Below are 27,498 nucleotides of genomic sequence, written 5' to 3'. Positions count from 1 at the left end.
ACTTGAATCTGATTCAAGAAGATAGAAGACAGTGAGGTTCTGCTTTGCCTTGTACCATTACAGGTTGCAAAGGAATACAGAATTGAATTTTGGCTTGGCAGCTGAAAATAATTTATCTTCATTTTTGATCATGTAACTTCCCTATGTTGGTGGCTTCAGAAGATGAGTATGATGTTACTGTTATAGTTAGTCATTCTCATTAGGTGAATATTTTTAATTCTGCTTATTAACGTGTTTTCAGATGCTTCTTCCCCTTTTAGCTTTCAATTGCCCAGCATAAGAATGAAGATATTTGGTACAAATCAGTTGATGTGAAAGAATAGCCTTTTTTGCAGCCATTTAAACACACAAGTAGGGGTTGTAGTATGAGCTCCATGTTGTTAGATGAGTATTGATTTTTCTGCTTAAGTAATACAAACTCTTTAAAGTCAAGCTAAAAAATGTATTGCAGTCCTGCCGCTATGGATTGCTATGTTGTATACCTTACAGTAACTAGCATTCTCTAATGAGGTTTATAAAACTAAGCTGCTGTAAGTTTATAAGAAAAAATATTTTTCTATTTCCAGTAAGTAACCATTTTAGATGCAACAGTGACATTTACTTTGGAGAAATTACTGGTAATAAATGACAGCAAATTCAGGACACTGTAATGTTTGAGATGCTGTCTTTTTATGTAGTTTACTAAAACCAAAATAATTTAAAGGATATCAAAATTAGAAAGAAGATTTATGGCTGTGGTTTAGTTTAGCAAACCTTCAGTAATTTCATAAACTATAGCTTGTGTTGTGAATGTTTACATTTGGGTTAGCATCAACTCTAATAACATTTGGACAAAAGTACTCTAAAAGGTGAAGGTATAACTCAATTCAATAAAAAGGTATCTGGCGGGCTGAAAATTTTCTCCTTTTTTAGGAACAAATTTCGAGAAGCATCACCAGGATTGGTCTGAGCTTTAAATAACAGTAAGTCAAATATTCCATAGAGTAGGAAAGTTTGATCAATAGGCCAGTAGATACAAAGGTAGTTTTACTTCAGTGTTTTGAGTCTGTTCCTTTTCTTCTGAAAAGTAGAAATATAGTAAAGAGTTTATTCTTTGGCTGTTATTGTTTTGTCTTGATTGCAAAAATGTGGTTGAATTTAGCACAATTTAGTTAAAATTGGCTTGTCCTGCCTGAACTGAAATGTGACCACCTTGTCTAGAGTTGTAGGTTGACAACTTGCATAAATATACATATACATAAATATATATGTACATTGATGTACAAATATATGTCTTTTGCAGAAACCTTTGAGTTTTCCTTGATGATATTCTGTGCTTCCTTCTAGCCATACAGCACTGAACCACCAAGTCCCTGCAACTGAGCAGGGTTTTATAGGTCAGGCGTGGCAGCGCGTTACTATTTCACAACTGATTCATGGATGGCACAAGTGTAGTGTGCACAAACAATTGTTTAGTCGCAAAAGATGTTGAAAACAATCCGTATTATAGTCTGAATTTATGCAAAAATCTTATCCTTCAGCTGAATTTAGAGGACAAAAAAGATCACTTTTACAGTACAAGTGAATGTACAGTATTAGTGGTGCGCAATCTAAACCTGACAATTTACAGCTGACACAAGTCCAAAGGACACAGAATTAATCAGACCTGAACCTCAGGGGATCTGTTTGGTAATGGTGTACTGTTGCTATGAGATTCTCACTTGGCTGCTTTATATGCTCTTTGCAGAAATCTCAGTGACCATACAGTGTGTAAGGTACCAGTTACTCAGGCTTTGAAATGCACTTCACTAAACTGCCCTCAGGTTTTTCAGAATCAATGTCCATTTTAGAGACTCTAAAAGTGACCTGCTCCACAAAATGGTTCTTGGCAGTGCTAACTTTACTGTATGGTTGAGATTTAAAAGTCTTTTTTTCCATTGCTTTGAGTTTAATTACATCCAACTGTCTATTGATTATGGATTGGTTACCTGCACAAATATGAGGGCAGGTATAAATCTAATTACACTTCAGAGAAAGTTTCTGATTTGAAAACAGGGTCATTTTAAGTAGATGCTAATTATACAGCTACAATTGTGAGACTGGAGGTTGTAATAGGTAAGTTTTTCAGTTCTTTTAAATGAGACATTAAAGTATGATGAAAAGCTATGAGTCACTTTTCCTTAGCTTTCATTCCCAGTGGCTACACTTCTGATAACACTGGTGTGCAAATATAGGCATGCTAATGTGTGCACAGAAATGAACACAGACCTCAGGCTGAAGTCATGATGAAATACAGAAAATTCAAGTTTGTGGTTCAAGATTTACAAAAGATTTCTGCTTATGGCTACAACCTGGATAATTTTTTCTCCTGAAGTTACAATGAAAGTATGCATAAGAAAAAGCCAAAAATGCTAGTTATTGATAATTTTCTGCCTAAATTCATAATGTTAATCTTCTTTGAGAGGGGGAAAAAGAATCTATTCCTTATATATTAGAGTTTTATAGCAATTTTCTCACTTGTAATACATGAATTATTAACAGAGATCCCCAGTCTTATATGAAAACTGCCTAGGAAATCATTCCTTGAAATTAATCTTGGGGCAAGCTGCAAAACTCATGTTTCATGCTTTTTATACTGCAAGTAACATATTGTACTTCAGAGGTAAAAGCAATTGATTTACAGCTTAGCTACCTAATTAAATCTTCTCTGATTCTCATGAGTGGGAGCAGGGTAATTCTTTATAGATCAGCAAATCATATTCCTTCCCAAAGATATTAAGTGGCAGACAGGCCATTTTTACAAATGCTCATTACATGCAAAAGAAAACTAGTAAAGTTACTATTATGCAAAAATCTGCAGCTTCTAGAATGAGGAAAAATATTCAGCTTGGAATATAATGCACATTAGACATATAAAAGCATTCCTGTATGTACTGTAGAGGTATAAAAACACTGTCCTAGACTGATTAAAAAAAAAGGTAAGGAGTAGCTTCTTTTTGGAAACAGACGGAATCTTTGCCTGAAAGTATAACCATGAACTCTTGCCCTCTTACTGAAACCATGGAAAGTCCTCTTCTGAAATACACTATTAATGAATGGTATAGAAGGGGACTCTGCATTTCAGTTTTTTTTGCTGGGATACACCAAAATTAGAGCTGCAAAAAGTGGCTTCGGTGTTGCTGACATCCAGATTCAAAAAACATCTAATATCATATCCTTGCATGTTCTCTGTCTTGGTTTGCTTTTGGGAAAGTATCAAAATCTTGAATTTTGGTAAGCGGGCAAAAAAATTATGTGACATTTTCAGCAGGATGGTTTTGAGTCTGAATTCTGAAATGTACAAAGGAAAAAAATCCAGACAGGGAAAATAATGCTGTATTTTAGCCTACAGAAACCTTCTATTCCTTTTGAATCCATCGATGACTTGCTAAAAGTGTGGGTTCTGTAATGGGGAATCAATGTGCTACATTAAGGACGTGTTGCTCACAATTTATTGTTCTTAATCACAGAAGAAAACCTTAATGTATATAGGTCATGCTTTTTACAGTTATCTGTGATTAGTAATTAATATTCTCCATCTCTGAAAGTATCTAGAGCTGCCAATGTACTTAAATTTACTCTGTTTCTGCAGTTATAATAGACCCTCTGGTATGGCTTCTACAACCCTGTCTGTGTTGGAGTGCTCCCATAAATAACCCTGATACTCAGCGTTCAGATAGAGCTATGGGACCTATTCTTCCTGTAAAGTGACAAGCTGATAAATGCACTTCCCTCAGGTAAGCTCCCTTGATTGACAACAGCAGTTGATATGGGATAACATCACATGGGCAAGTTTGTGACAATAAACTCTAAAATACCACAGTGTTGGGAGAAAATGACTGGCAACCAATCATTTAAAACATTTAAAATATAATTTGACATAATTATATCTTTTTTACAGATCACTTACTTTGAGATGTCTGAGTGTGTATAAACTTCTTTATCAAAGCGTCTGTAGTTTGTGTGTAAAGGCTAAGAGCATATCTCAGGGACTGTAGGTCTGGGCTCTTTTCCAGGAAATTCTTTTTCAGCCCACTTCCTCCAGCATGGAAGTATTGCTAAGATGAAAAAAAAAATATTGTCATTCAGAGAGGCACATTATCTGAAAGGCCTCAGTTACAAACATACAATTTTAAGTAAAATTCTTGCACAAACTTTAAAAAAATAACACCTGGCATATGTAGCTAGATTTATGATTACAGCAGGTGACATAACTGTCAGCGTCTACTACACAGCTTCTTTCCAAAGGTAAAAATTTAAGCCTTTTGGGAGAAAAAAATATGCAAAATTTTCATTTTGGTCTTCATGATCTCAAGTATTTATATATCAAAACTGGATATATGTGTATTTGCAGGGTTCTTTTAGGTTGTGGAGAGTGGAATCTGTTTTAATTATACCTAACAAAAATTTCTCTAAAATCAAGGCATGGTTTACAGCACATGTAAAGGATATATATATATATAGGCTAAACAAATTTTAAACCAATGTTTTGTTTAAGCATTTTGCAATCTATATTTCAGTTCTAGGTCTCAAGATCAATGTACAAAGCTCCCAGTGGCTAATTAGTAAAAGCAAACAAGGTTTTTCAGGAAAACACTGTGACTACTTGATGACATGAAATACTAGTCAACTCAATACAGGGCGTGTTGGGAACTGTTAAGTAGAATCTAATCTCCCTACATTTTTGGAGTGTTGCCAAAGGAATATATGTAATATATACATTTCAGTCATATATACAAAATACTTGATCTCAAGCATATCTGTGACAAAGCAGACCTGCAGTCCACACATGTCCATTGCATGTTAGTCTACATATTTCACCTTCTGATTCTTGAGATTTTTGCAGGAGATGGAACAGAAACGTATTTTTCATAACAAAGTCATTATTTACATTTCTGTGTTGATGGCTACTGATCATTAAGGGGAAAAATAACAGTAGGAGCTAAACAAAGTATCTGAAGTAACCAGGCTGAAAATTTTTAGATTGTTTTAATCCTGTGTGGGCAGTTAGTTTTCAGTTTAAGAGGATCCAACTTAATTACCTTTATCTTTTCATCATTGCATACTTATGTTAAATTTGTAACTTTCCAAGTGAATTATTTCATACTATATGTTTCCAAAAATCTCTCTTAATTGTTTGAAAGTATATTCATGATTTCACCCATGATCTTAATCAATTTATAAGTAAGTGCTAAAATCTGCTAATATTTCCTGCTATTGTGAAAACTACTACATTTTTTTTTTTAGTTGTGTCTTGCAATAAAATATCTGCAGCAGCAGCTGCAAAGGACTAAAAGCTCCATGAAAGATAACAGGCATGTAAAGGAACAAGGACAGCCGACCCTAATATTCCTGAGTTTTTATGTTTTTTTGCTTTTGCCCATAAATGGTAAGTTTTGCATGCAAAACCACTAATAGGAACATATTCTTGTATGGAATAAAATGCAGAAAAATAATGAATAAACAGAGTATTACAGATTCAGTTGGACACCTAATACCCTGTTCTTTGGAGATGTAAACCTTAAAATAGTTCACTTGCAACTCATGCTCCAGGCTGAGGGGCTTCAAGGTTTATAGGTGACAAAAAGAGGCTTGAAAGTCACTGACATAGGCAAGGTACAGATACAAGTGCATGATGTCAAACATGTGGAAATCAATGCTGTAGCCACTGCAGTCCCAGCCAAAACTTGACAAATGCCACACAAGTCATACTGGGTGGTAGTTTCACTTCCTAGAGTGCCTCTGGGTTTATAGTGCTTGCAAAGACAAAAATGGAAACTAGAACATTATTATTAATATTATTATGAATGTGATCAATGAGTTATCTCTGGGCTGAGATAATGAGATAACTCAGTTTGAGGTAACTGAGGCCAGAAGGACATTTCTTCTAACAGTAAATAGCAAATTAAGCTAAAAATAATAATATAAATTGCTAAGGTTCTTTTTACATCGTAGAAAGACCAATGATATGCTGTATACATTTAAGATGAAAGTTTATTCCTTTATGTTCTTCAAAACATTAATAACACCATCACCTCTTAAATTCTAAGTTGCTTAGTGAATTAATTTTGGTACTAAAAATAGATCAATAAAAGGGAAAACAAAAAAAGACTGCAAGCACAGAGGTACTCCTCCACACAATCCCTTCCTTTTTACAATAATCAATTACTTAAAATGGTATATGGTATCTGTTAAAATATTTACCATTCTTCTTATTTGGGCCACCATTTTTTTTGTTGTTGTTTTTGAACCATATTTATGTAACATTACCAAAAAATTGTAGATTTTTATCATTAAACTTACAAACTGCATTCCTAAAACAACATAGCAGCCTTTTTCTTGAGTTAACTCACAAGGTTTGTCTTTGTTCGCTTTCTAATAGTGTAAGACCAATTTCTGCATGATCAAGGCTATTTGCTTAGTATTTTGGAAAAAAAGATTTTGCCATATCATGTACTAAGTACAGTAAGCAGGTTATGTCATGTGATTGCCTTACAATGTTTTTCAGAAAGCATTATCTTGCTCTGTTTATGAATGTAGCGCACAGAGATAAGAATATGGAATTAAAAGAGGATTTTCCCTATTTCTATCATTCTCCAATTCTAGACTTTTGGTTAGTAATGTCTATTTAATATCTGCCTATGACTCTTAAGAGTTTAAGCACTGGAAATTCAGGCAAGGTTAGAATTTACATTTTCCCCTACTTTTATTTATTTAGAACAAATGCTTCGAAAGGAAAATAATTAGATTCACATACTGAACTGAGGACTCCACAGGGCTTAATTTGGGAGCACGTATTATTTCAGCATTTTATTCCATTTCTGTTTCCACAAAATATCCCCAAATATTATTTTTATTTCTGAAAGAAATGCCAATTCCACTGCAAATACAAAAAATGGCAAGCGGGTGTCTTCTCTGATACTTTGTTCTTGTCTTTTGAGACACTATTTTGTTGCATAAGACTTGATCACGAATGTGTCCTCTTTTTATATCTTCAATTTTATACTTAAGTAGCTGCCTCCTTACCTTCCTGATGTGCTGTTTCTTCAGCAGCAGACATGAAAATATGCTGTAATTCTATAAATTGATTGCTTTCAAGTTATTTACACCAAATAAAGATCCAGGCCAATGTGAAAAAGACTGATTAGTACATTAAATAATATCCCTTAATGGCTTCTTTTGACTTCAGAAACCCGGTCTGTGGAGACTGTATCAAAGTCTCCAGTTTGGTATAAAAAAAACACCCCACAACAAAAAAATAATACCAAAAAGGAGTTTGTTAATCTCTGTACTTCTACATTTAGGATCATAATGCAATAACAATAAAACAAGTGGAAGTGAAAACAAAGTTTTCAGAACATTTCATCTGGCTTGTGGCCTGATCCTTTCATCCTCCCAGACAGGTCAAATCCTAGAGTTACTTTATCAATTACCAATAAATTTATTTGTATTTCTAGTAAGGAGATTAGCACCAGGTAACGTTGGATGGATTGTCTCTAATATGGGTCCTTTAGAAATCTAATGTAAAACATTTACTGCAATGCTAAGATTTTTCTAAAGTAGTTTTATGCATTACCAATATCTATATTAATAAGGAGCTGGTAATGCATAAAATGAATTTTTCAGAAGTGGTTTTAATAGGTGTGTGACTAATATGATTTTTTGTTTGCACTGAAAAGGGACCAATGTGTAGAATAATTAAAGAGCAATTTTAAATTAATCAGATTATTTAGGAGTGACAGTAAATTAGGTGGTGAATTCCAAACTAAAAAGCTGATAAATTCAACATTGAATTTAAAATAGTGCACAGTAATGCCTGGCATTAAAAGCCCCATTTTCTGGTGTGCTATAGAAAATGTGTCACATGTTTGTGGGAATGTGCATCTAGAAATAACCATGCTTCTTAGGCTGTCTCCTCCGTGGGAGAAAAAGAGGCTGTGCTGCAACATAGTAAGGGTTTTAGCCCAGGTGCTTCAGCTACACTAACTCTAAAGGAACAAAATAATCATGGACTTTGGCTACCAATTCCTTTAAGAGAACATGTTCTGTCTACAACTAGTAGAATAGTTTTCCTAACTTCTCTGCAATCAGACTGTTAGACATTTGCTTTCAAGTCAATACAAGTAGCTCAGGATCAAATGGTTCTTGACGTATTAAAGGGATCCTTATGATTCTAAGGGACCATTCTATATTAGAATCTGTTTATGTCAACCATACTCTTGGTCATTCCAGCACAGAACAGAAAACTACGTAAAGCTGTACCTTTATAGTAGCTAGTGCTACTTCCATTATTGCACATTGCCTCAGGGTCAGGCTTCTGGCTTCCTCTCGAATCACATGGTCCTGCAAAGCAAGTCAACAATGCACGTGATTTTGAAAGACAGACAGTATTGTGGCCTGAAAAACAAATAAAGCCCAAAACCTCCAAATGCTCCCCAAGTCCCTGTGATTAATAGGAATTAATTCAAATTCAGACTTCTTTTACAACAAATTATAACCTAGAGCAATCATGTTGTTTTCTGAAAACAGAGACTGGAGAGAAAAAGAACCAAAGTTTAACACTAAACATCTGTGTAGCATTACTTCTTTCCTTAGGATGTATTAATTCTCTGTTCTGGGGTGCAGAGAAAAAAATAAAATTTTAAGCTTAAATAATTATATTAGAATGATACTGAAATAATTAATTTTATTAATAAACCTGAGAGTCTAAGGATTATTTGTTAATGCTGCACATTACAAAAAAAAAAGGGGGGGGGGGGGTTGATTAGAACATAAGTTAGTCAAAAAGCGACTATACTCCTGTCAAATCTTTGTCTAAAATAAGCATCCTGTGATTTATTTAAGCAACATTTTAACTCCTCTAGCAAAAGGAGCAATTCATAGAAGCATGAATTACCACATTTCTGCCCAAATCTGAAACCTTAATGGCAAAATTGATTGGCAAACAACTGACATCAGTTTCAGGCGCCTGAGCTCTCCAACAAGTGTATTATAGACTTCTGTAATGTAGTGCTGATGAGTTTACTCTAGAGGTACATGCTATGTTTCAATGCACACCATAAATAATACGCAGAAAAAAATGACTAGTATTCTCAACCTAGAGTTTTTTTCAGAACCAGTTGCAGAGGGCAACACAAAGATGTCATAATTTATTTTTTTGTGATGTTCAATGCTTATAAGGCCTAATTGTGCAATATGGGAATGATATCTTCTTGATCCATCTAGTGATCACTTTACCATACAACCATGCAGTCTTTTATCCTGAATTTGGTTTTGATGAGACTGTAAAATCATTACTCACCTGTGAATACTCACTGCCATATTAATTTTTACTATAGTAAATAAGCACGAGGCTTGGCCTCACAGTCACTAAAATTTCTTCTTTTTTTATTTATCATTAGAACAAGTCATTCACAGCTTCATTTGGCTCCATTACCTTGAGTTTTGAGAGTTGTCCAAGATCTTTGGCTGCACTGAATATCATCTGGGGCCCCTGTAATCACATTGAAAATTCAGGAAACAGACTCACTATATAGCATGTTTGCTTTTTATGTCAACATGATCTTATTTTCTGCTAGGACACTAGCCAAAATCACTGTTTTGCAAAGCAAAATGAAAATTTCAATTACACATAAGAGATATTTTCATTCAGTTGATAAGACCAAGTATTTTAATGCCTGCGGCATGATTCCCTCCGGTACCCCATACTTGATACACATATTGCATAGCAGTTGACAGTGGATTCGTGTGCTCCTGTCTGCTCTCTCATTTTGTATTTAATACTTTTAAGCTGATGCTGTGATTATTCTTATACAGTGTGTCAATGAGATTGTTTTGTCCCTTATCATAGCTCTCAGGTGCTATGAGAATGTAAATAACCATAGGGCGAAGTGAGCAACCCTGAGGAACCTGTTTACAGTGAAAACTCAGTTGAGTAACACACAGCATAACGGCGTGCTGGTAAGCCAAAGCCAAAGTTTTAAAGAAAAGATACCAAAGTATTATGAAGTTACACCAATATTTTACAATAGCCAAATCCTGACATCATAATAAGGCCAATACCTACAGGTTTGTCTTGGACAAACAGAATCCTGTTATAATACCATGCTTACATTTTTAATCAGAATTACTCCAAGAAATATTACTAGTGCAGTTACTTGGCAGTTCAGCAAGGCAGAGTTCTGAATATCTGGATTTCAGAAAAAATAAAATTTGAGTTTTACATACTTACATAACTTACATAACACAATACAGAATATTTTTTCATTAGTCTTTCTGTTCCAAAAGGTTTCAGTTTGCAGAAATAACTTTGCTTCTGCATGATTGAATTGCAAAAGATGTAATATGGAACTGCAGCTTAAATATTCATTATTTATTAGTAGTGAGAATGGCAAGATAAATATGAAAAGTAAAAAATAAACCCTGCTTCTGAATGTCTATGCCTCTTACCCTCAGAAAGAAGGTAATACTCAAGGCTACAAAAGGGAAACATCTCTTTTACAGTATTCTACTTTTTCTTGATTTTGTTTAATTGTTCAATGGTAAATAGAAGTAGCAAAACAAATGCAACAAGCTATACACCTTTCACCATACCTGCCAACTATTTTTCGTGGTCCTTAGTCATTACAGATTATATATTCAAGATATTGTATCATCTTCTACCATAAAAATGGTGAGCAAAATATGGAAAAATATGCTGTGGACAATTTTCTAGTCAGAGGCTCATATTTCTTAAGTGGGTGTGGAGAAGTCAGGATCATTTCAGGTTTATGAAGAACGGGGCAAAGAACTTTAGAAATCCCAGCTGTTGCCATTTGAAATTATCTTAAAGAGCCTTGAACGATAGGTGCAGCCTCTGCCTTTAACCAGTAACTGGCTGACAAACAGAAGCCTTCCTACCTTTAGCTACTAACTAATCTAACATCCATCCAGAAGACTAGGTGAGGGGGAAGGAGGGCTCCTTGTCTCTGCTTCTTCACCACCCTTTGTGTTCTGCCTGAAATGTGAAAGTTTTGCACTCCAGTTGTACTCCCATAACTTAATGAAGTACAAACTTGCTAAACTAATGACTGGAATAACCTTTTTTGAAATGGGCTATAACATCAGTGTCAGCTTATTGCTTGGTGTGATTTCTGAGCATCAGTAAGGACAACAGAGGTGCCTGCAGATTCAAGCAGATGAACTGAAATCTCTGTTCAGCTGGTGGTCAAAGGTTATTTTCACTATGGTTGAAAGACTAAAATATTGTTAGTATTTTTTAAATAAAATTCTACATTCAAACTCTTGAGGGGAAAGGTTTGAAAAAATGTTTTACTGTCTTAACTAACTGAGACATATTGTGCTATTTTCCAAGCGGGATTACTAACTCTTTGACAGATAATTCTGTATTCTTGGCAACCAATTACAAAAAATCAACAGACCCCCCCTTAACTCTGAAACATGATGTTCCATGAATCGATGTAAAACCTGATCCTGCATAAAGCTAACAGAATGCTCATGATACCTGATGGGAAATGCAATTACCCAATTTAAATGCAGATAAAATTTGCACCAAAATGTCTGAGAAGTAAATTAAAAATCTTGGAAATATAAATTTGACACAGTCACTCATTGAAAGAGAGTCTGTTTCTAATTAAGCATTGTAAACAAAAGCATTATAGTAAATAAGAATGAATTCAGTGGATGGAGTCCTGGCTATGATTTTGTGATTAGCTCTACTCTAGAATTTTTAATATCTCAGGTTATGTCACTACTACCGTAGCACCATTTATACATGTTCTATTAGATTTCCTCTTGCTTCTCCAGCAATATTCTTTCATGTATCTTTAATATATTATAATATGATTTAATGATATGTCTTTAACATACGGATACTGATGAATAGATTTTTAGCAGTTTAACTGATATAATAGGATGTATATAGTAAAGTTGCCTGAAGGCACACTACGGCAACGTCATGATTAACTTGTCATAAAGTTGCGGAATTTATTCTAGGCAAGATTGAAAATGAGAGGAATTAACGTTTATGTTACCCCAATAGCTCAAAAAAGCAAAAAGCAATTAAAAAAAGGCACTCCAAGCCAGACTTTTTCTTTCATCCTTAGAATCAGGTTTTATGGGTGCCCTCAGCTCTGTCACCACTCAGAGTTCATGTCAGGCAATCACCCACACTGGTCTTGTGTGCAGCAGCACTACTTTCTGTGTTAACTTACAGTTTCATTCCCTCTTATTGTCAGGCTGTAAATGCAGTCCTGCCCGAAAAGGAACCCTATCAAGCCTGCTATTAAAATACCCCCAAACTTTAGAGCTAAAATTGGATTGGCTTGAGCTTCCTGGTGTTAAGTGCTGTCTCAAGATAAGGAATGGCACAGCAAGCAGGACTAGAAAATGGGATAGGGCATTTTCCTGGCTTTCTGGCAGCTGCGAAAATGGAAGCAGTTGAATTTCTGGTGCAACTGGGAAAGGCGAGGAACACTCTTGCTGTTACTGCGCATGATGAAGTCAAGACAAATCAAACTTAAAAGCTCTTATACGAAAGCACATACAAAGTGCTTTACAAATTCACTACTTTTATGCTGCAGTCATAAAAACTGCTCCAAGTTGGGGCAGGCGGTGTATGAAGGAGCAAGGTCTTCCTCACCAGCTACAGAAGACCAGCCTAGCTACACTACTTTGAAACACTATAGAGCAACACACTGCATACAGTCAACGTATATTCCTCTGGTCAAGGTACAGAAAAGGATAGTATCAGACCCCTTGGCATACAATTGATAAAGCACATTATTACAATCCTTTATAACGTGTGAACTACTGCTGGGGCACTTACGGTTTGGTCAGTCAGTGGTGGAAGCACAATTTGTTTTTCTATTTTGTTCAAGACTAACTTCCATAGCTCTTTTAAAACCCGTTTCAGAACTGTCTTCTCACAGATTTTTGCAGAGACACTTAAACTGGAATAAAACAAAAGACAAACCAGTTTCCAAAACTAGCATTAAGACTTCAGAGGTGCTGCTCAGTTTAATGGCCATTATGGTTTTAATCATCTACCAATAAGGACTTCTCAATGGCTTTGTTATTTTGCAATATTATCATTAAATATTTCTAGTTAAAAGAAAAAAAGACTTGCAGATTATAAAATCATGTACATTTCCACTATCCAAATTATTGCAGTATATATTACTGATATATATATTAAAAATGCAAAATGATGAGTTATAAAGTTTGATGGATGATACTGTTCAGCACTCCCAAGCCCCTAAATTAAAGTTTTAATATATAATTTTTTTATGTCTTAAAATAACCCCAAACATCTTCCTTGCTGTCATATTTCTACTGTGATGTAGAACTAGGTGTTGATAGCTAATGCAGATTCAGGGATACAATTTGGAAGCATTTATTTCTATATAATGGCATGTCTGCACAATCATACTATCTATTACTAATGGTAAAATTAAATTTTTGGAGGATCTATATACTTAGATAGATTTGTTTAAATTTTATTAAAGAGTACATTCATAAACCGTCTTGTATGTATCCTAATGAATGAGTAGTGTCATGAATAAAGTGCTGCAGTTTTCAGGCACAGGAGAAAATATTTCAAAATAATACCATGCAAATGCATACATGGGGAATTTTAAAGAATTTTATCTAATAAAAAAGATTATTGTAAAGTCATTATACATATTGCATCATAAATATGCCAATTCAAATTTCTAGCATCTCTTTCTACTCTTAGTAAGCAGATAAATAAAAGCATTACTAAGAAATAACTAAACCCCAAACCATATTAATAGGATATGTTTATAATCCTGTTATATATTTGTAAGAAAGGGGATGTTCTCTAGCAGATTTTTGTTTATTTAAAAAAAAAAAAAATAATTCACATATTTATTTTCTGTGCATGGGTTTAGCATCTCCTAAAATTCCATTCAACATTCCTCTGGTGAGGAATATTTGCCATTTGCACAACAATTTAAAACCCCTTTTTTTGTTTCCGTTATGTCATTATTCAATTAAATCTCTGACGCTATGAAGGCTGGTTTGAGAAATGGGCAATTTGGAATTGAACCTGACAGGAAAAAGTCAGATTACCCAGTTTTTTTAACGATGAGTTTAGGATAGCACATGTAAGTGTATAAAAACTTTTGGCTTTTCTTTAAGACTTGTACTAGGAGTCAACATTTGAACGCTAATTAAAATTTAAAACCATACTGCTTGAAAGCAACACATACTCTTCTTGTAACTTAACACATAGGACTAGACAGATAAATATATAGGTGAGAAATAAAAGGCTGACATATAGATAAAGCAGCTAAATATTTTTCAGGCTTTTCAGAACAGCTGGTCCTGTCACTGCGGGATAATGAGGAGATAAGATACCCTTACTTTCAGGGCCCAGAGTGTGTTTGCAGGACTACTGCAAAATACAGTTTTTTACCAACTGGAAAAAATAGATCTGCTCTGTAAATTTCTAATGGTGACCAGGCTTTTAGGTACAGAGAAGTGCATGTTAGTAAGCAGGGGGATGCTGGGTGCCAGCCTAGAACAAATACCAGACAATTTCAGTATAGGGAATTGACTTCTGTTCAGTACCATCTCCTTCATAGCAGAGCTTGTGGAAGAAAGACTGCATACTAGCTCCTTTGTAATGCCTCAAAGCATGACAAGAAATAGAAAGGCAAACGTGTAGCAGCTTGTGTAGAAATCACTTAGTATAAGTAAACAGGTTAAGCATAGTATTCTGCACACATGCGAATGCTACAATTACTAAAATACTACAGAGTGTTTCTAGGTATGAAATGATGCTTCAGGGTAAAACCAAGTATGCCTGACTGCAGCATCCAGTTCCTAATCTGCCACACCAACCTGTCTGCACACTTACGTTTTGTCCAGGAAATCCATGAGAGGCCGAAGCACAATCTCGGCATCAATGGCCGCACTGTTCTTGTTGGCTGCTGCATTCCCGTTTCCTCTCATTTGATTCAGTTCGTTGCTCATTTGTCTTACACAATCTTCAATAATAATTTGGAAACTATAGGATGGGGGAAAAAAAAAAAAAGACAGACTGAATTCTGGGATAGAAAACATTTATCATTTTGCATCAGGTTCTTCAACAAGATATAAATCTTGTGCAATGATGGAAAATTTACAAATGCAAGATACTGCAGGTGCTACAGACTGAAAATAATTCCTCCTAAGGATTATAGCTCATATAACTAACTCATGTACTGTTTTCATTTTTTCCGCCCTTGTTTCCATTCTGTCACTATGCTTTACATATTCGTAGGGGTGCCAAGTAATTATTTTCTGAAAGCAATGGATGTAGCAGAATCTGTAGTTTAGGGTATGATTGACTACCAGCTAGCAATGACTTCTCAAGATTTTGTTTTTGGTGTGAGGACAACAGAAACAGGTGACTATATTTTTCTTTTGGTGGTTAATATGAACGAAGCATTGACACTTTTCTTCAGGACAAATAGAAAACTACTGCTTTTGCCATGTTTAGCTCAATTTGACTTTTTCCTGGATTTCACGCAGAGTGCTGTCAGAAGCTTTGCTTACTTCTTTGCCAATAGAAAAAGCTAAAGTATTTGGACTGTTTTAAATATTATTTTGTAAATAAAGCCTACAATAGGTAGTTAGACTCTTCCTCCTGGAAGGAGTCTTCTCCACTTCAAGGTGAGTGTGAACAAATTCTTGCTCCTCAAGTTGTATCTGTTCAGCTTTTTCTAAAAACTGTTCTTTTTCCTAACTGATCTGGTTGAGCAATGTGTCTGACAGTCTTCTAGTGTCATAAATGGCTGACAGTCTTGGTCAATACATTCAAACAATGCAGAACAGCAGTTACTCAAAGTCAACAGTTCAGAGGCAGAATAAGGCTCTGCACACACGGTAATTTGGTTTATGAATTGATTTATGATGAACCAAATTGGTTTAAGATTAGTTTATGAACAGAAATGCAAAACAGAGGCCATAAACATACCAGGCTTATTAATATGAAAAGTTAGTGGCAAAGATTAATTTGAGGAAAGTGAAAGAGAATTTACTATGAGAGAAAAGAAACATTATAATTAGGCAGTAAGCTGTTCCAGCTACATGGCTAATCATAAAAAAAGAACACAAATCTCCAGGTGAAAACAATGGAAAACCTGTAAACTTTTCCAAGTACACTTGGATGTGTACTTACTTACACACTTCAGAACACTACATAAAGTCAACATGAAGCTGCTATTGAAGCTGCTCATGCAAATCCTTGGGATCTTTGCCTCCAATAAAAGTCAACATAATGCATTTACTTTTCTTGACATTATCTGTCTTCCTAACATTGTTAACCTCACAAATCCCAGCAATAAACTGACCCATGAGGAATTTTCTAGGTATCTATCTGGAGCATATCTCAGATTGACCTATTTCTGGGTTTTGTTTTGCAGGAACCTGGTTGGCTCATTTAGAAAGAACCCCTGGAAAGAAATAATACTTATGCACTGACAACGATCAGAGAACCAGGGTCTAGGAGGAAAAATGAAGCAAGACAGTACGGCAAACTAAGCACGCTCAGAAAAAGTGAACACTGTCCACACAGATGGTTCGCCGATGGATTAAATAAGAACTACAGACTTCGCTTAATGAATACCACTACAGCACTAAGCCCTCTTTCTTAGATTCCTTTCTAATTTGAAGCAAAAATAACTTGCAGCTTCTTATAGCACTGGCACTGCTGGCACAGCATCATACTCATTCAAGATTGCAGTGCACACTCTGATTAATGAAGGATTTTGAAGTAAGGCTCAGAAAACAATTTTTGCAGAGCCACAGGCAAGCAAGTGGTGCAAGACTATTCACAGTGACCATGTGAAGCAGACTAAACATAGGCAGACATTCCTGGTTGAAGCAGGCTACTTGGAGAAAGCTGTCAGTCTCAGGAAGTAACATAAACATGATCAGAGAGACAGGTTTAACACAGCATCAGTCAAGAACAAACCAGCAATTTTTGTTTTCCAAAAAGCAGAACAAAAGTCATCAGCCTCACCTCTGTAGCATGTTCATGCCCACAGATGATTTTCAGTTTTCTTTACAGTGAGGTTACTGCTACACTCTACTGCTACAGAGTCTAAACACATACACACACAAATGCACACCACTTCAGACGCACACCAGTGCAGAGGCAAGCTGCGCCTCAGGACATCCACCCACCCAGATGTAACCAACAAGGTAGGTGTTTGAAGGAATACTTAAGTTTTGCAGTAAAATAGGTTTCTTACCTTGTAGCATACGTTACGCTGAGTTCATCCAATACACTGCTAAGTTTCACCTGAAGTTCTTTTAGAACAATGCTAGCTTCAGGATCCAACTGCAAAGAGGTAAGTAATGTCATACTTCTATGCTGTGGTTTTGGGTTTCCCATAACAATTAATGAATTAGGAATTATGTGCAATGATACACTGCACTATGGAAAACCAAGTGTGGAAACACCTGTTAGAACACAGGATTGCTTTAGTAGGCCTAAAAATCCAATTACCATTTAAAGGAAAAGATTTGATTTAACGGTGAAGAATTATATTGTTAGAAATCAAAACTGTGCCATTAAACAGCAGCTTTTTATGGGATGGTGTAAATTGAATTGGTGGTCACAAGAATAGAGTTACCATTATCAGGCAAATGGTATACACAAGGCATACCAAGAGAAGGAGGCATGAGAAGTTAGTGCTTGTGTTAATAACAGCGCAGATGTTTCTATCTTTTAATTGTTTTTCTCCATTTCACCAATGTGATTTGTGTGGAAGATGTTTCCATATTCCCATCAATGCAGTGTAAAAGTAGAACAGCCCCTACTGGAAAATCCATGCTGCTTCTACTGATACAGTGTGAGGGAAGGGCATGTACTGAATTTCAGTACTTCTGTTTCTAAAAGCCATTAAGACATACATAATTCAAGCACAGAGCAACACATTCTGATGCAACAGGGAGAGCAGCTCCTGTACCCCTGATACAGGTTTTCTAAACACAGGAAAAAAGAGAATGCAAGGGAGAAATACACTTCTACATTTACGGGATGGGGATCCATGCATAGATATTTAATCAGAAAGGTACTCTGCAGATACTGATCAGCAGTTGTTTATTTGCTATGCATTCTGTTTCAAATTAAAAAAATTGACTTTTTGTCTCCTTGAGCTTTAGTGTTTAGGGAAAATAGTTACAGTCCATCGTTGGATATGATTGATGATCATCAGGATCAACAGCTGAATATGAATTAATAGCTGATGTTCCAGGTCTCTCAGCATTTTACATCACCATGTTAACTAACGATTTTCAATGATAATCCTCAAATTCTGGGCTCTGTCCTGCAGTAAGGTCAGATACAGACCTTCTGACAATTTGAAAGGAAATCGCACATTTAGAATACATAATCAGCTCTATCAGTGTCTGTGTTTTCATCTCTTTCAACTGCATGAGTAGTGTTTAGTGCTTGTTCTTCATCTGATGCTTCAGAGTACTATGGTGCAGTAGGTCAGCTCTTTTAATCATACTTTAGAGCCAAGGGGAAGAAGCTGTGTGAGAGCACATTGGATAACTTAACATGAGACTACACAGGAATTATAAGGCAAAGTAAAGAAAAAACGAACTCTGAAACACCCCCAAAGATCAACTGTGTTCTAATCTTGGACCACCCTTTCTCTCCTTAGAGGTTATGTGTGGTTTAAAAGCATAAAATCCAAGATTTTCATTATAGTTTTCGAAGAAAACCTGAAAGAGGAGACAAGGGGGATTGTCACACATCCTTTAGAAGATCCTCAGTGATGTGTAGCACTTTTCTAATCTGAGAAGCTCATATTTCAATGCCGTGATAACTTACTGATTTAGTTTTTAACTACTTTGCATTGAGAGAAGTTCTGTTGCTTCTCCACTTCATGTCTTAGTAGTTTCCCTGGCAGATATACTCTGACAGTTCATACACTAAAAGTGATTGTTTTCCTTTATATGAAAAGCAGGGATAAAAAAGCTAATTTTACTGAAATGTCTCTATTAGTTAACAAAGCTAGAGTACACTAAAAAAGGCAAAGATTTTTCCAGGAAATACATTTCACTAGGGAATTATACTGCTTCCTTTAGTGGAATACATAAAGAACACAAATTTAAGACCACTAGAATATTCACATTTAACAAATACTGAACACACAAGCATTCACGCTGAACATAGTACACATCAGAGAAAGCACAAAATACCAGGCAGGCAGAAGACTAAAATTTTCTTACCAGATCATGCACAAGCTAGAGAACCATCTTGTTACTGGGACTACAAAGGCCAATGTAGTTACTTTCTATCAGAGGTTGTTGTGATAACCAGAAAACACAATATATTTGCTAAATTCACCTGGAATTGCACTTAGCCTGGCCAAAATTTGATTAAATATTAATAGCAGATTGTGGACATAAAACACATTATAGAAAGATGCATGCAAGTGCTAGACATTTTAAAGGGCTTTGTGCTCACAAATTGCATGAACAAGTTTGTGTGTGCACAGCTGGAGGCATCTGGCAGGACATCCAGCCCTGTGTATACACATGCTCATGCTTATTAATGCAGTATTCATAGGGAGGAGTGGAATATAAAGAGGTATGCGGGCTGACCATCCAGGTGCTAGACACCTGGTGATGTTGTGATGGCTAAGAATATGTTAACAAGATTTTAAAAAGCTATTGTTATTTAACTACTTGAAAAATACAGTAGTTTGAGTGTCTCACTAGGACTAAACCGTGCACTTTTCATTTATTTTGCTGTGTGCCCTCTATGTGCAAGTGAGTTCCCAGGGCAAATTAGAGGGTCCTTAGGCATCAGCCCTTGACTGGCATCATCCAAATATACCACAGCCATGAGCTGCTTTTTTTCTGATATCGTATGGCTAAGATGGGAATTGTTATGATGTTTCTATACTATGAAAATCTAGAGGCACTTCACAAGTGGTAAAGGTGGTTTTAGGGTGGCCTTGTGCAGTGGAGATAAGGTAAGCCAGCTTTTGGTACCTCTGCACATCACACACACTGCCTACTGTGGATTATCTTCTGTTTAGCTCATCTTCCATGCATAAATGAATCAACTGACTTTTTAGCATGAAAAATGTCTGCAGCTATGATGCCTTACTTAAAAAGCAAAATATTCAGGGAAAAAAAAAAAAACTAATTCCGCAGAAGCGGAAAGTGTTACTGTCCCTCCTAAATATTCTAAAAGGCTGTAGTTCACAACATGACTACACTTCAAGAACATCACAGTTTTGCTAAAACAAGCTCAGAAAGGAATTTTATTTGTGGTTTAGAAGGATCTATTATTTCAGCAATGGTTTGAACAACTCCTGCTAACACATTTTATACCACGTTTGTGTATTCTCAGGAAAGCATTGTGTGGGAATTGCGCTATAGCGCTGTGCAAATGGTTTGGCTTAATGAAGCTGACAAGCTGCAAGACTTAATGCAGGTTGACATCATAACACTCCCTACTTGAGACAGTAACACATAGCTCTCAAAATCACCATGTAAAGGAGGTACGTTTCCCAGCAACGGAGAGATTAATTCATTTATCAAAGGCTTTCCAGTGACCAAGAGAAGTCCTCAGCATTCTCAACTTGGCTTACTTACTAGCAAGGGAGTAATGATAAAAACAACCATCTCTGTGTCATGAGCCAATCTATTTATGGAGAGCGCAGAGTTATTATAGGACGGGAAGTGTATAAGAACTCAGGTAAATGCAATCTGTCGTTCTTCATACTAGTTGCTACTAGCAGCAGTTTAAATAAGCATGCTCAGCTGCAGAATTGTAGCCACCAGATGTTAGATGTTAAATGATGAATTTTAGAGCTAACCTAGCCCTAATGTTACCCAACTTTGCAATCAGCCAGAAGGAGAGAAGTGAGACAAAAGACAATGCTGGTCAGCATCTGAGAAGATGTCTCATAAGGATACACAGATATGAGAATCAAGAATCTACAGTACTGGAGACATTTCCTCCTCAAGTCTCACGTGCTCCATAGAATTTGATGAAGAAGGAAAAAAAATATGCCATGCCTGAACAATTTTTCAGGAAAATAAGAGGAAAAAAAGCTCTAACTGAGCAGATTATTGTTGGGGGGAGAAGAGATGAGTGTCATTAATGTGCCATATCTAATTAAGCACCAGAAGAGAGAAAAGACCATATATCCCTTAGCTTCTTGGGTTGCATTTATAGTTCACAGCATGTGCAGGTTAGGCTTAAAATTCATAGGTTACCCAGGTGTCAAATTCTGTTTTTTTCTAAAGAGCAAACTTATTTAGGTAGTGGAGATGTTCTTAACATGTAAATCATACTTTTCTACCAATTCTTAATTTTCTTGGCTTTCTTAGGCTCATAAATATTGGTTATTTTGCCATCTTTGTAAATAATACACTTAACTTTTACTCACAGCAGAATATACTCCTAAATTTGCTGGCACACTTCATAAGATCTGTTAACTATGGATAATAAAATAGCTAATTAGAAGTTTTTCTTCTGAATGCTAAACAAAAGCAGAGAATACTTTTGATGAACAGCTGAAAAAATAAGATGTTTGAACATCATTGTTTCCAAATGCCGTCTGTCTAAAATTGTGAAATCTTTTACACATACAAGCCTTGGAAAAGAGTTAAAGACCTAATGAATATGGCTGTTTTCAACATGATGTGTTAGATTGAGCTGTTCCATGTTGCAATTTAATGTGTGCTGGTACGGATACAATCTTGTTATACTGCAAATTTGGTAGTGTTTCTATAGAGATCTCTACAGAGATGCAAATTACTTTTGCATGAGTTAAATGGAACTTCTTTAATCTGCATTCCATTTATCTGCAATTTCACAGGTCTAATTGCTTATAGTTTCTTAATGGGGCCACCTGGTTACTTCCATTCAGAAAATAGTTTTACATATTGTATGTACATCTAGGAAAGATAGGGGTATTTATCAGTTCCATTGCTTTAGTGGCTCTCTGTCTCTGACAGACATCATCCTTCCTCCACCCCCACATCTGACTATCTAGGTACTGTGATTTCCATTTTGAGATGTTTGGCTGCCACTGCTCTAAATACCAGGATCACTGACTTCACAGATTTAAAGATGGACACTTCAGGACTATTCTGCTTAAGTCTGGGCCTGTCATCTCATCAAAGTCTTTAGAACCACATCTAGATTCCTGTAGGAATTCCTAAGCATTACATACAAAGTTGGAACTGAACTTAACTGGTGCAGAAATCTGATTTACCTACAGACAATGTAATACTGTTGTACACAAATAACCTGCTTTTGCTTTCCACCTTTTTTTTTTTTTTGATCCTAATTGCTGTAACTCATTTCTGCCATGTTCTGCCATCTGGTGAGAAGCAACACAAGCATTAACTTTTTTTCTTTCCCTTTTATCAGCTTCCAACTTGTCAGACATGAAAAAAAGATTTAGTACAAATGTATGCACTCCTTTTGGAGGACACAAACAGGAGCTAAACCAAAATTCTACATTATGATGATCTGTTCCCATGATTTTGGACTTGATTGTTAAAAAAACAGATGGTGGGTTGGGTCCCACTACTACTCTTACTTTATTATGGCAGACTGATCATATTTATAAGAAGTACCCTTCCCTGCTTGGCTACAGCAGGAAAGAAGAGTTAATAGAGAAACTGATGTCGTTCAGACCATTTCATTTTAATGGCAGGGGAGCTGAGAGCCCATTTTTTTCTCTTTATAGAGCTCCCTGCCCTGCAGTATGCAATAAGCCTACTCTGAACATAGAGATTGCTGCTTGATTGTGGTATTTTGACTGCATAGTTGGAAAGACATACCGCTCACAATGTGACACTGAGGAGATTAACAGCATTTAATTTTTCTTAGAATTAGTTTTGTTTCAGCTGAAATAGGTCTCATTATTCGGCTGAAAATCATCTGACTTTTTATGCCCTCCACAAGAAAATATTAAACTATTTTCTCCCTGCAAGGAAACTGCTTACAGATTTTATTGCTGGCTTTGTTTCTTATAAGTACGAGTTCAATAAGGCAAATTGGCCATTAGCATTTATGCTCTTGGAATAGCTGGGGGAATAAGTATTCCAATGTGAGGACAAACATTTTAGGGGAACTTTGATTTGGGTGGCAAAAAATTGAACATGAATGTACTTTTATTTGAGAAATTCCCCTAATGAGAAACAAACAAAACTTTGAATGTATTTTTTAGATCTTTTTTTCTTAGACCATGAATCAGAGATGTTCTTAAGTTAACTAAGGAATTTTAGAAAAATATCTCCAAATTCTCTCCAAGGTTTGCATGTTGCACCACATTTTAGGAAATGTTGCTTCGATACTGTAACACCCTCAGTAATTCATCATCATTAACATCAAAAGGGAAAGCAAAAAGGATGAGAATTGAGAAGAGATTTTGAAAGAAAATGTTATGAAAAACTTTTTTTAATTCTATTTTTATTATATAAGCTACTGGGAGCAAAAGAAAAACTAATACCTTGAGGAAAGTGGAACATTTTTGAGATTCAAGATAATATTCTGGTTTGAAAATAATTTGATCGATGTAGGCATAAAGTCCTACTCAGACTTCCTCTGCCCTTGTCTTCATCAGGATTTATGGACTTATAACTGTTATGATTCATGACATCCAACATGTAGGATTGGGTCCAAGACCTTTATACAAAAGTACTTCGCACAGAACATAGAAGCATGGAAGACAAGATTATCTGTACTATTCAGAGAGTGAAAGGTGATTAATAGGGACCACAGAAAACATAGCCACCTCTGGATGATAAATATGTATTTTCAAAGTTTGATATGAAATCTTCCGTGACAGCAAGGCTGCAGAAGTTTATTACATGTTCTCTGGAGCTGTAAGTATTTTTGCCATGGCATCTTCAGGAAGCTATTACTATCTCAACAAAATCTCCTCACCCTGGAGTTGATCTGTAGGTTCATTAGGAAGGTGCTATTCATTGCATGACACAGGGGACTATCTTATGTGTGCAGTGTCCCACCATAGAAATGGAACATGAAATAATGTGTTTTCCAATTCTCTTTATAATGTGGTCACATTAGATCAAACTTTTACAAAACTATCAAACTACAGTTCAACAAGGAAAAGCTGAGGTATGTGTAATTTCTTTTTCAAAGCCAGCTACTGATAATAAGGACAGTATATTCATGATCTAAACATTGGTTTTTAACAAGAAGATAGGATTCTATAGCTTGGAAAGATGTTAGTTTCTTCATTAGCATTCAAAACAGTCAAAGGCTACAGTCAGCAAAGTACTGAAGCACACGTTTATGTCCTTTTACTGTTGACAGGGCTTCAGGCACTTTTAAGTCTTCTGAAATATAAAAGGAGATAAAGCTAAGCATGTTCTGGACCGTTAAGTAGCAGCTCTTGGTGAAATGGTGCCAAATCTTGAATACAAGCAGGCCCTGAGATACTGAAAAGTGCACTTTAAAAATGTTTTATGGATTTTTTAGGAACTCTGAAAGACTTTACACTCTCTGCCTAGCAAAACTTCAAATCAGAGTGTCAACTGAATGCCCAAGCATAGCTCTTTTTGACTTTAGACCGTAGGGAATTACACAAATGCATCAATGGAAATTAGTAGGAAATGTAACTGTTCTTAGCCTTAGAAAATATGCTCAGGAATAATAAAAGATGCTTACTATCACAAACCTCATAAGAGAATCTCTCTCCTTCTTTCTTCTGCTCAGTGGATTGCAAGTCAAAGGCATTAGACAAAGACATGACACATTACAGACAAAGCACAAAGCACATATTCTACAAAATTTTCAGATACAGGCAAAACATACCAGTACATAAAAAAGCAAAGTATAGTCCAATACAAACACTAAATAAAGCTGCACTACAGATTGCAACACAAAACACCCAGTGCTGGTTGAACTTTACAGATCATTAGCATGTTTCTGTGAAATAGTGTTGGGTCTTTCTAGTATTGACAGGATATTAAATAGGTCTTGTAGACTTCTTTAAAAACAGTTTGATTTTCTTTGCAAGCAGAAGTGAAGGCTGTGACTAGGTTGAAAACACGGTGCTAATGATCTCTAAGGAACTTTGAATGAACCAGGACACAAATATGATTTACCTCCTTTCCTCCCATGGACTCAAACATTTTCTCAAGCTGGACTCTTAATTGTTGAATGTTGTTCATCAAAATACAGGGCTACAAAGAGAGCACCAAATGTGAGAACGTGCATGTTATGTTCCTTTTATATACGAGTATGTGTATTCACAGCCTCTGGGCTGAAGACTAGATCTTCAGCAGCCCTACATTCCTACAATTGTGTTTTTTAGAGCAGGAGCTCAGGTTCCCAACCACTGCTGCTTTCCCTTCCTTCTTTAATTCCCATTCCTCTTTCCCAAGTCAGCAAACCCACTCAGCCAGCGACCACCCGTTGCACTTTTAAGACAGTATTGCCCCACAGGAAACTGAGTACCTCCTCCCCCACAGCTGAGCAGTTTCCAGATCCCATTATGTCACATCCTGAACATATATCCCTTGTAGTTGCTAGTAATACTGAATAGAATTACATCTAGTGGATTAATGCCGGTAGTACATTATTGTCTCTTGGAAAGCAGACACAATAATGATCAAAGTACTTCGGGAGTGAAATGGGGTGGTGGGGGGGAAGGGATTGCCAGGTTGCTTTCAAGACCAGTCTTTGCAGAAAACTGACACCACTGTAACCCACATAATGGCCGATGCTTAAGTACTTGAATAAATCAACAGGCAATTTTGTTAATAACAATAGTATTTCAGAAGTGTACATTTTGCGTAGCCTGAAAAGTTGGTGAATGAATAAGGCAATATAATTTTGTAAATGTATTATCTTTGGTAAACACATATACTAGTTTAAAAATAATGCTGTTTAAACTCATTTCTTTAAGATGGAACACAGACCTGAAGTGTAAAAGGCAACACTTGCTGGATGAATATAAAGTAAGAAGTAAAACATGGATAAAATTACACAGCTTATTACAAAATTATGGAAGAAAGGATCTATTACCAGAATTTTGTGTACTCAGATGACATATGCTAATTTGGTACAGTGCAGGGGAAGCAGTAAGACGATACTTGCTAGAAGAGTTCTGGTTTGCCAAAGTCCGTGTGTTCTAGTGCATGAGTGCATTAATCTAGACACTGAAGTAATGCATTGCAATAAAACATACTTCTTTCAGACAACAAGAAGGTGATGGCATGGTTACAGTGATTGATACTCATTTCTACCTTTCTAGTTCAGGGCATGTTCCAATGTAGGGCTGAAAAATGGTGGGATTTGATTTTGGTATTCAAAAGATCAATAATAAAAGAACCTTTAATTAGTTCTACATTACTCTCAAAGGAATTTGGTGTCAGAGTCCTTCTCAACTGAAGGCAAAAACCCAGAGATTTGATCTAACTTCTTCATACTTACATTACTGCTTGTATAATGGTTGAAATATCACCTCTCTTCCTGTCTCCTGAAAAATCCACAAACCCTATTTCTTCTATTTGTTTGTTTACTTTCTATTAATTTCTGATTGCTAAGACTGTGTCCTCCTCTCCTGTGCTTTTTCCTTTTTTCTGACGTATCCATTATTCTGGAAATTATCTACAATATCACAAATCAATGATCATGATTTCTGATGGGGGAATAAGTAGCTGAATATAACATCTTGGTTCTTTTGTTGAATATTGCTATAAGATAAATACTTGATACCGAGGCAGTTTTCAAAGTTTCCTTTGAGGCTTGCTAAAGTTGCTTTTTTAGAGCCTAAGCCTACCTTGGCTCAATGGAAAATTTTCTATTGCTGTCAGTAAATAACAGAATCAGAGCTTAAAAAAACTCCTTATCTTATTATTTCATTGTCACCCCACCCTTCAGAATACTCTTTGCAGCAATTTACAGGAATCAGACTGCCAGATGCAACATAAAAGTGAGTGGCAAGTACAATACATAAAACCAGATTTGTTTGTAAACTCTGACAGGAGGTGGAAGGTAAGAGGATGTTTTTAATTAGATACATGTCTTTGAAAAACACCTTTGATATGCTTTTATTTGAACAGTTTATGTGCATATTTTATAGTGTTTAATAAAAATAGTAAAATTATTGACTTGAAAAATGCCAAAATCTAACTTTAATCATAAAAAGTATTTGTTTTAATCTCCTCTATGAACTCTAATGCAGAAGATAGACTTTTAATATAATTGAGATCACTAAATTAAATGGTCTTTTCTTAAGCTAAAAGTATGTATTTCAAAAAGGTAGATACTGTTAAAAGTTATGTCTCCCAAAGGCATTTGATAGAATACTTTATACCACAATGAGATTAATTCCATCTAAAGCCTTAGTAAAGATCAGCATATGAGGGTGACTCCAGGAATCAATCACTCCACCCATTAAGGAAATCTTACTGGGCCAGCCTAAAGACTACACAAACAGCTTGCCTCAA

The 27,498-nt window shown here is 35.8% G+C and overlaps 1 protein-coding gene across 5 annotated transcripts in view; it reads right to left on the bottom strand.

Annotated features, from left to right (window-relative positions):
• UNC13C (unc-13 homolog C) overlaps positions 1–27,498 on the bottom strand; it is a 234,202-nt gene that overhangs the window by 12,596 nt on the left and 194,108 nt on the right. For 3 of the 5 annotated variants that reach the window (XM_037395055.1, XM_037395051.1, XM_037395052.1), the window contains 8 exons: positions 25,150–25,227; positions 24,720–24,749; positions 17,280–17,368; positions 14,900–15,049; positions 12,845–12,968; positions 9,455–9,511; positions 8,281–8,361; positions 3,929–4,076 (listed from right to left, as the gene is read on the bottom strand). In XM_037395055.1, the coding sequence (XP_037250952.1) occupies positions 3,929–4,076; positions 8,281–8,361; positions 9,455–9,511; positions 12,845–12,968; positions 14,900–15,049; positions 17,280–17,368; positions 24,720–24,749; positions 25,150–25,227 (757 nt within the window). The remainder of the gene's footprint in view (positions 1–3,928; positions 4,077–8,280; positions 8,362–9,454; positions 9,512–12,844; positions 12,969–14,899; positions 15,050–17,279; positions 17,369–24,719; positions 24,750–25,149; positions 25,228–27,498) is intronic. The other 2 variants (XM_037395053.1, XM_037395054.1) reach the window with 1 other exon arrangement.

Source organism: Falco rusticolus, chromosome 7, assembly GCF_015220075.1.
Source record: "Falco rusticolus isolate bFalRus1 chromosome 7, bFalRus1.pri, whole genome shotgun sequence".
NCBI classification, from domain to species: Eukaryota; Metazoa; Chordata; class Aves; order Falconiformes; family Falconidae; genus Falco; species Falco rusticolus.
The sequence above is the reverse complement of the archived record's forward strand: the minus strand, read 5'-3'. Positions and strand labels throughout refer to the sequence as shown.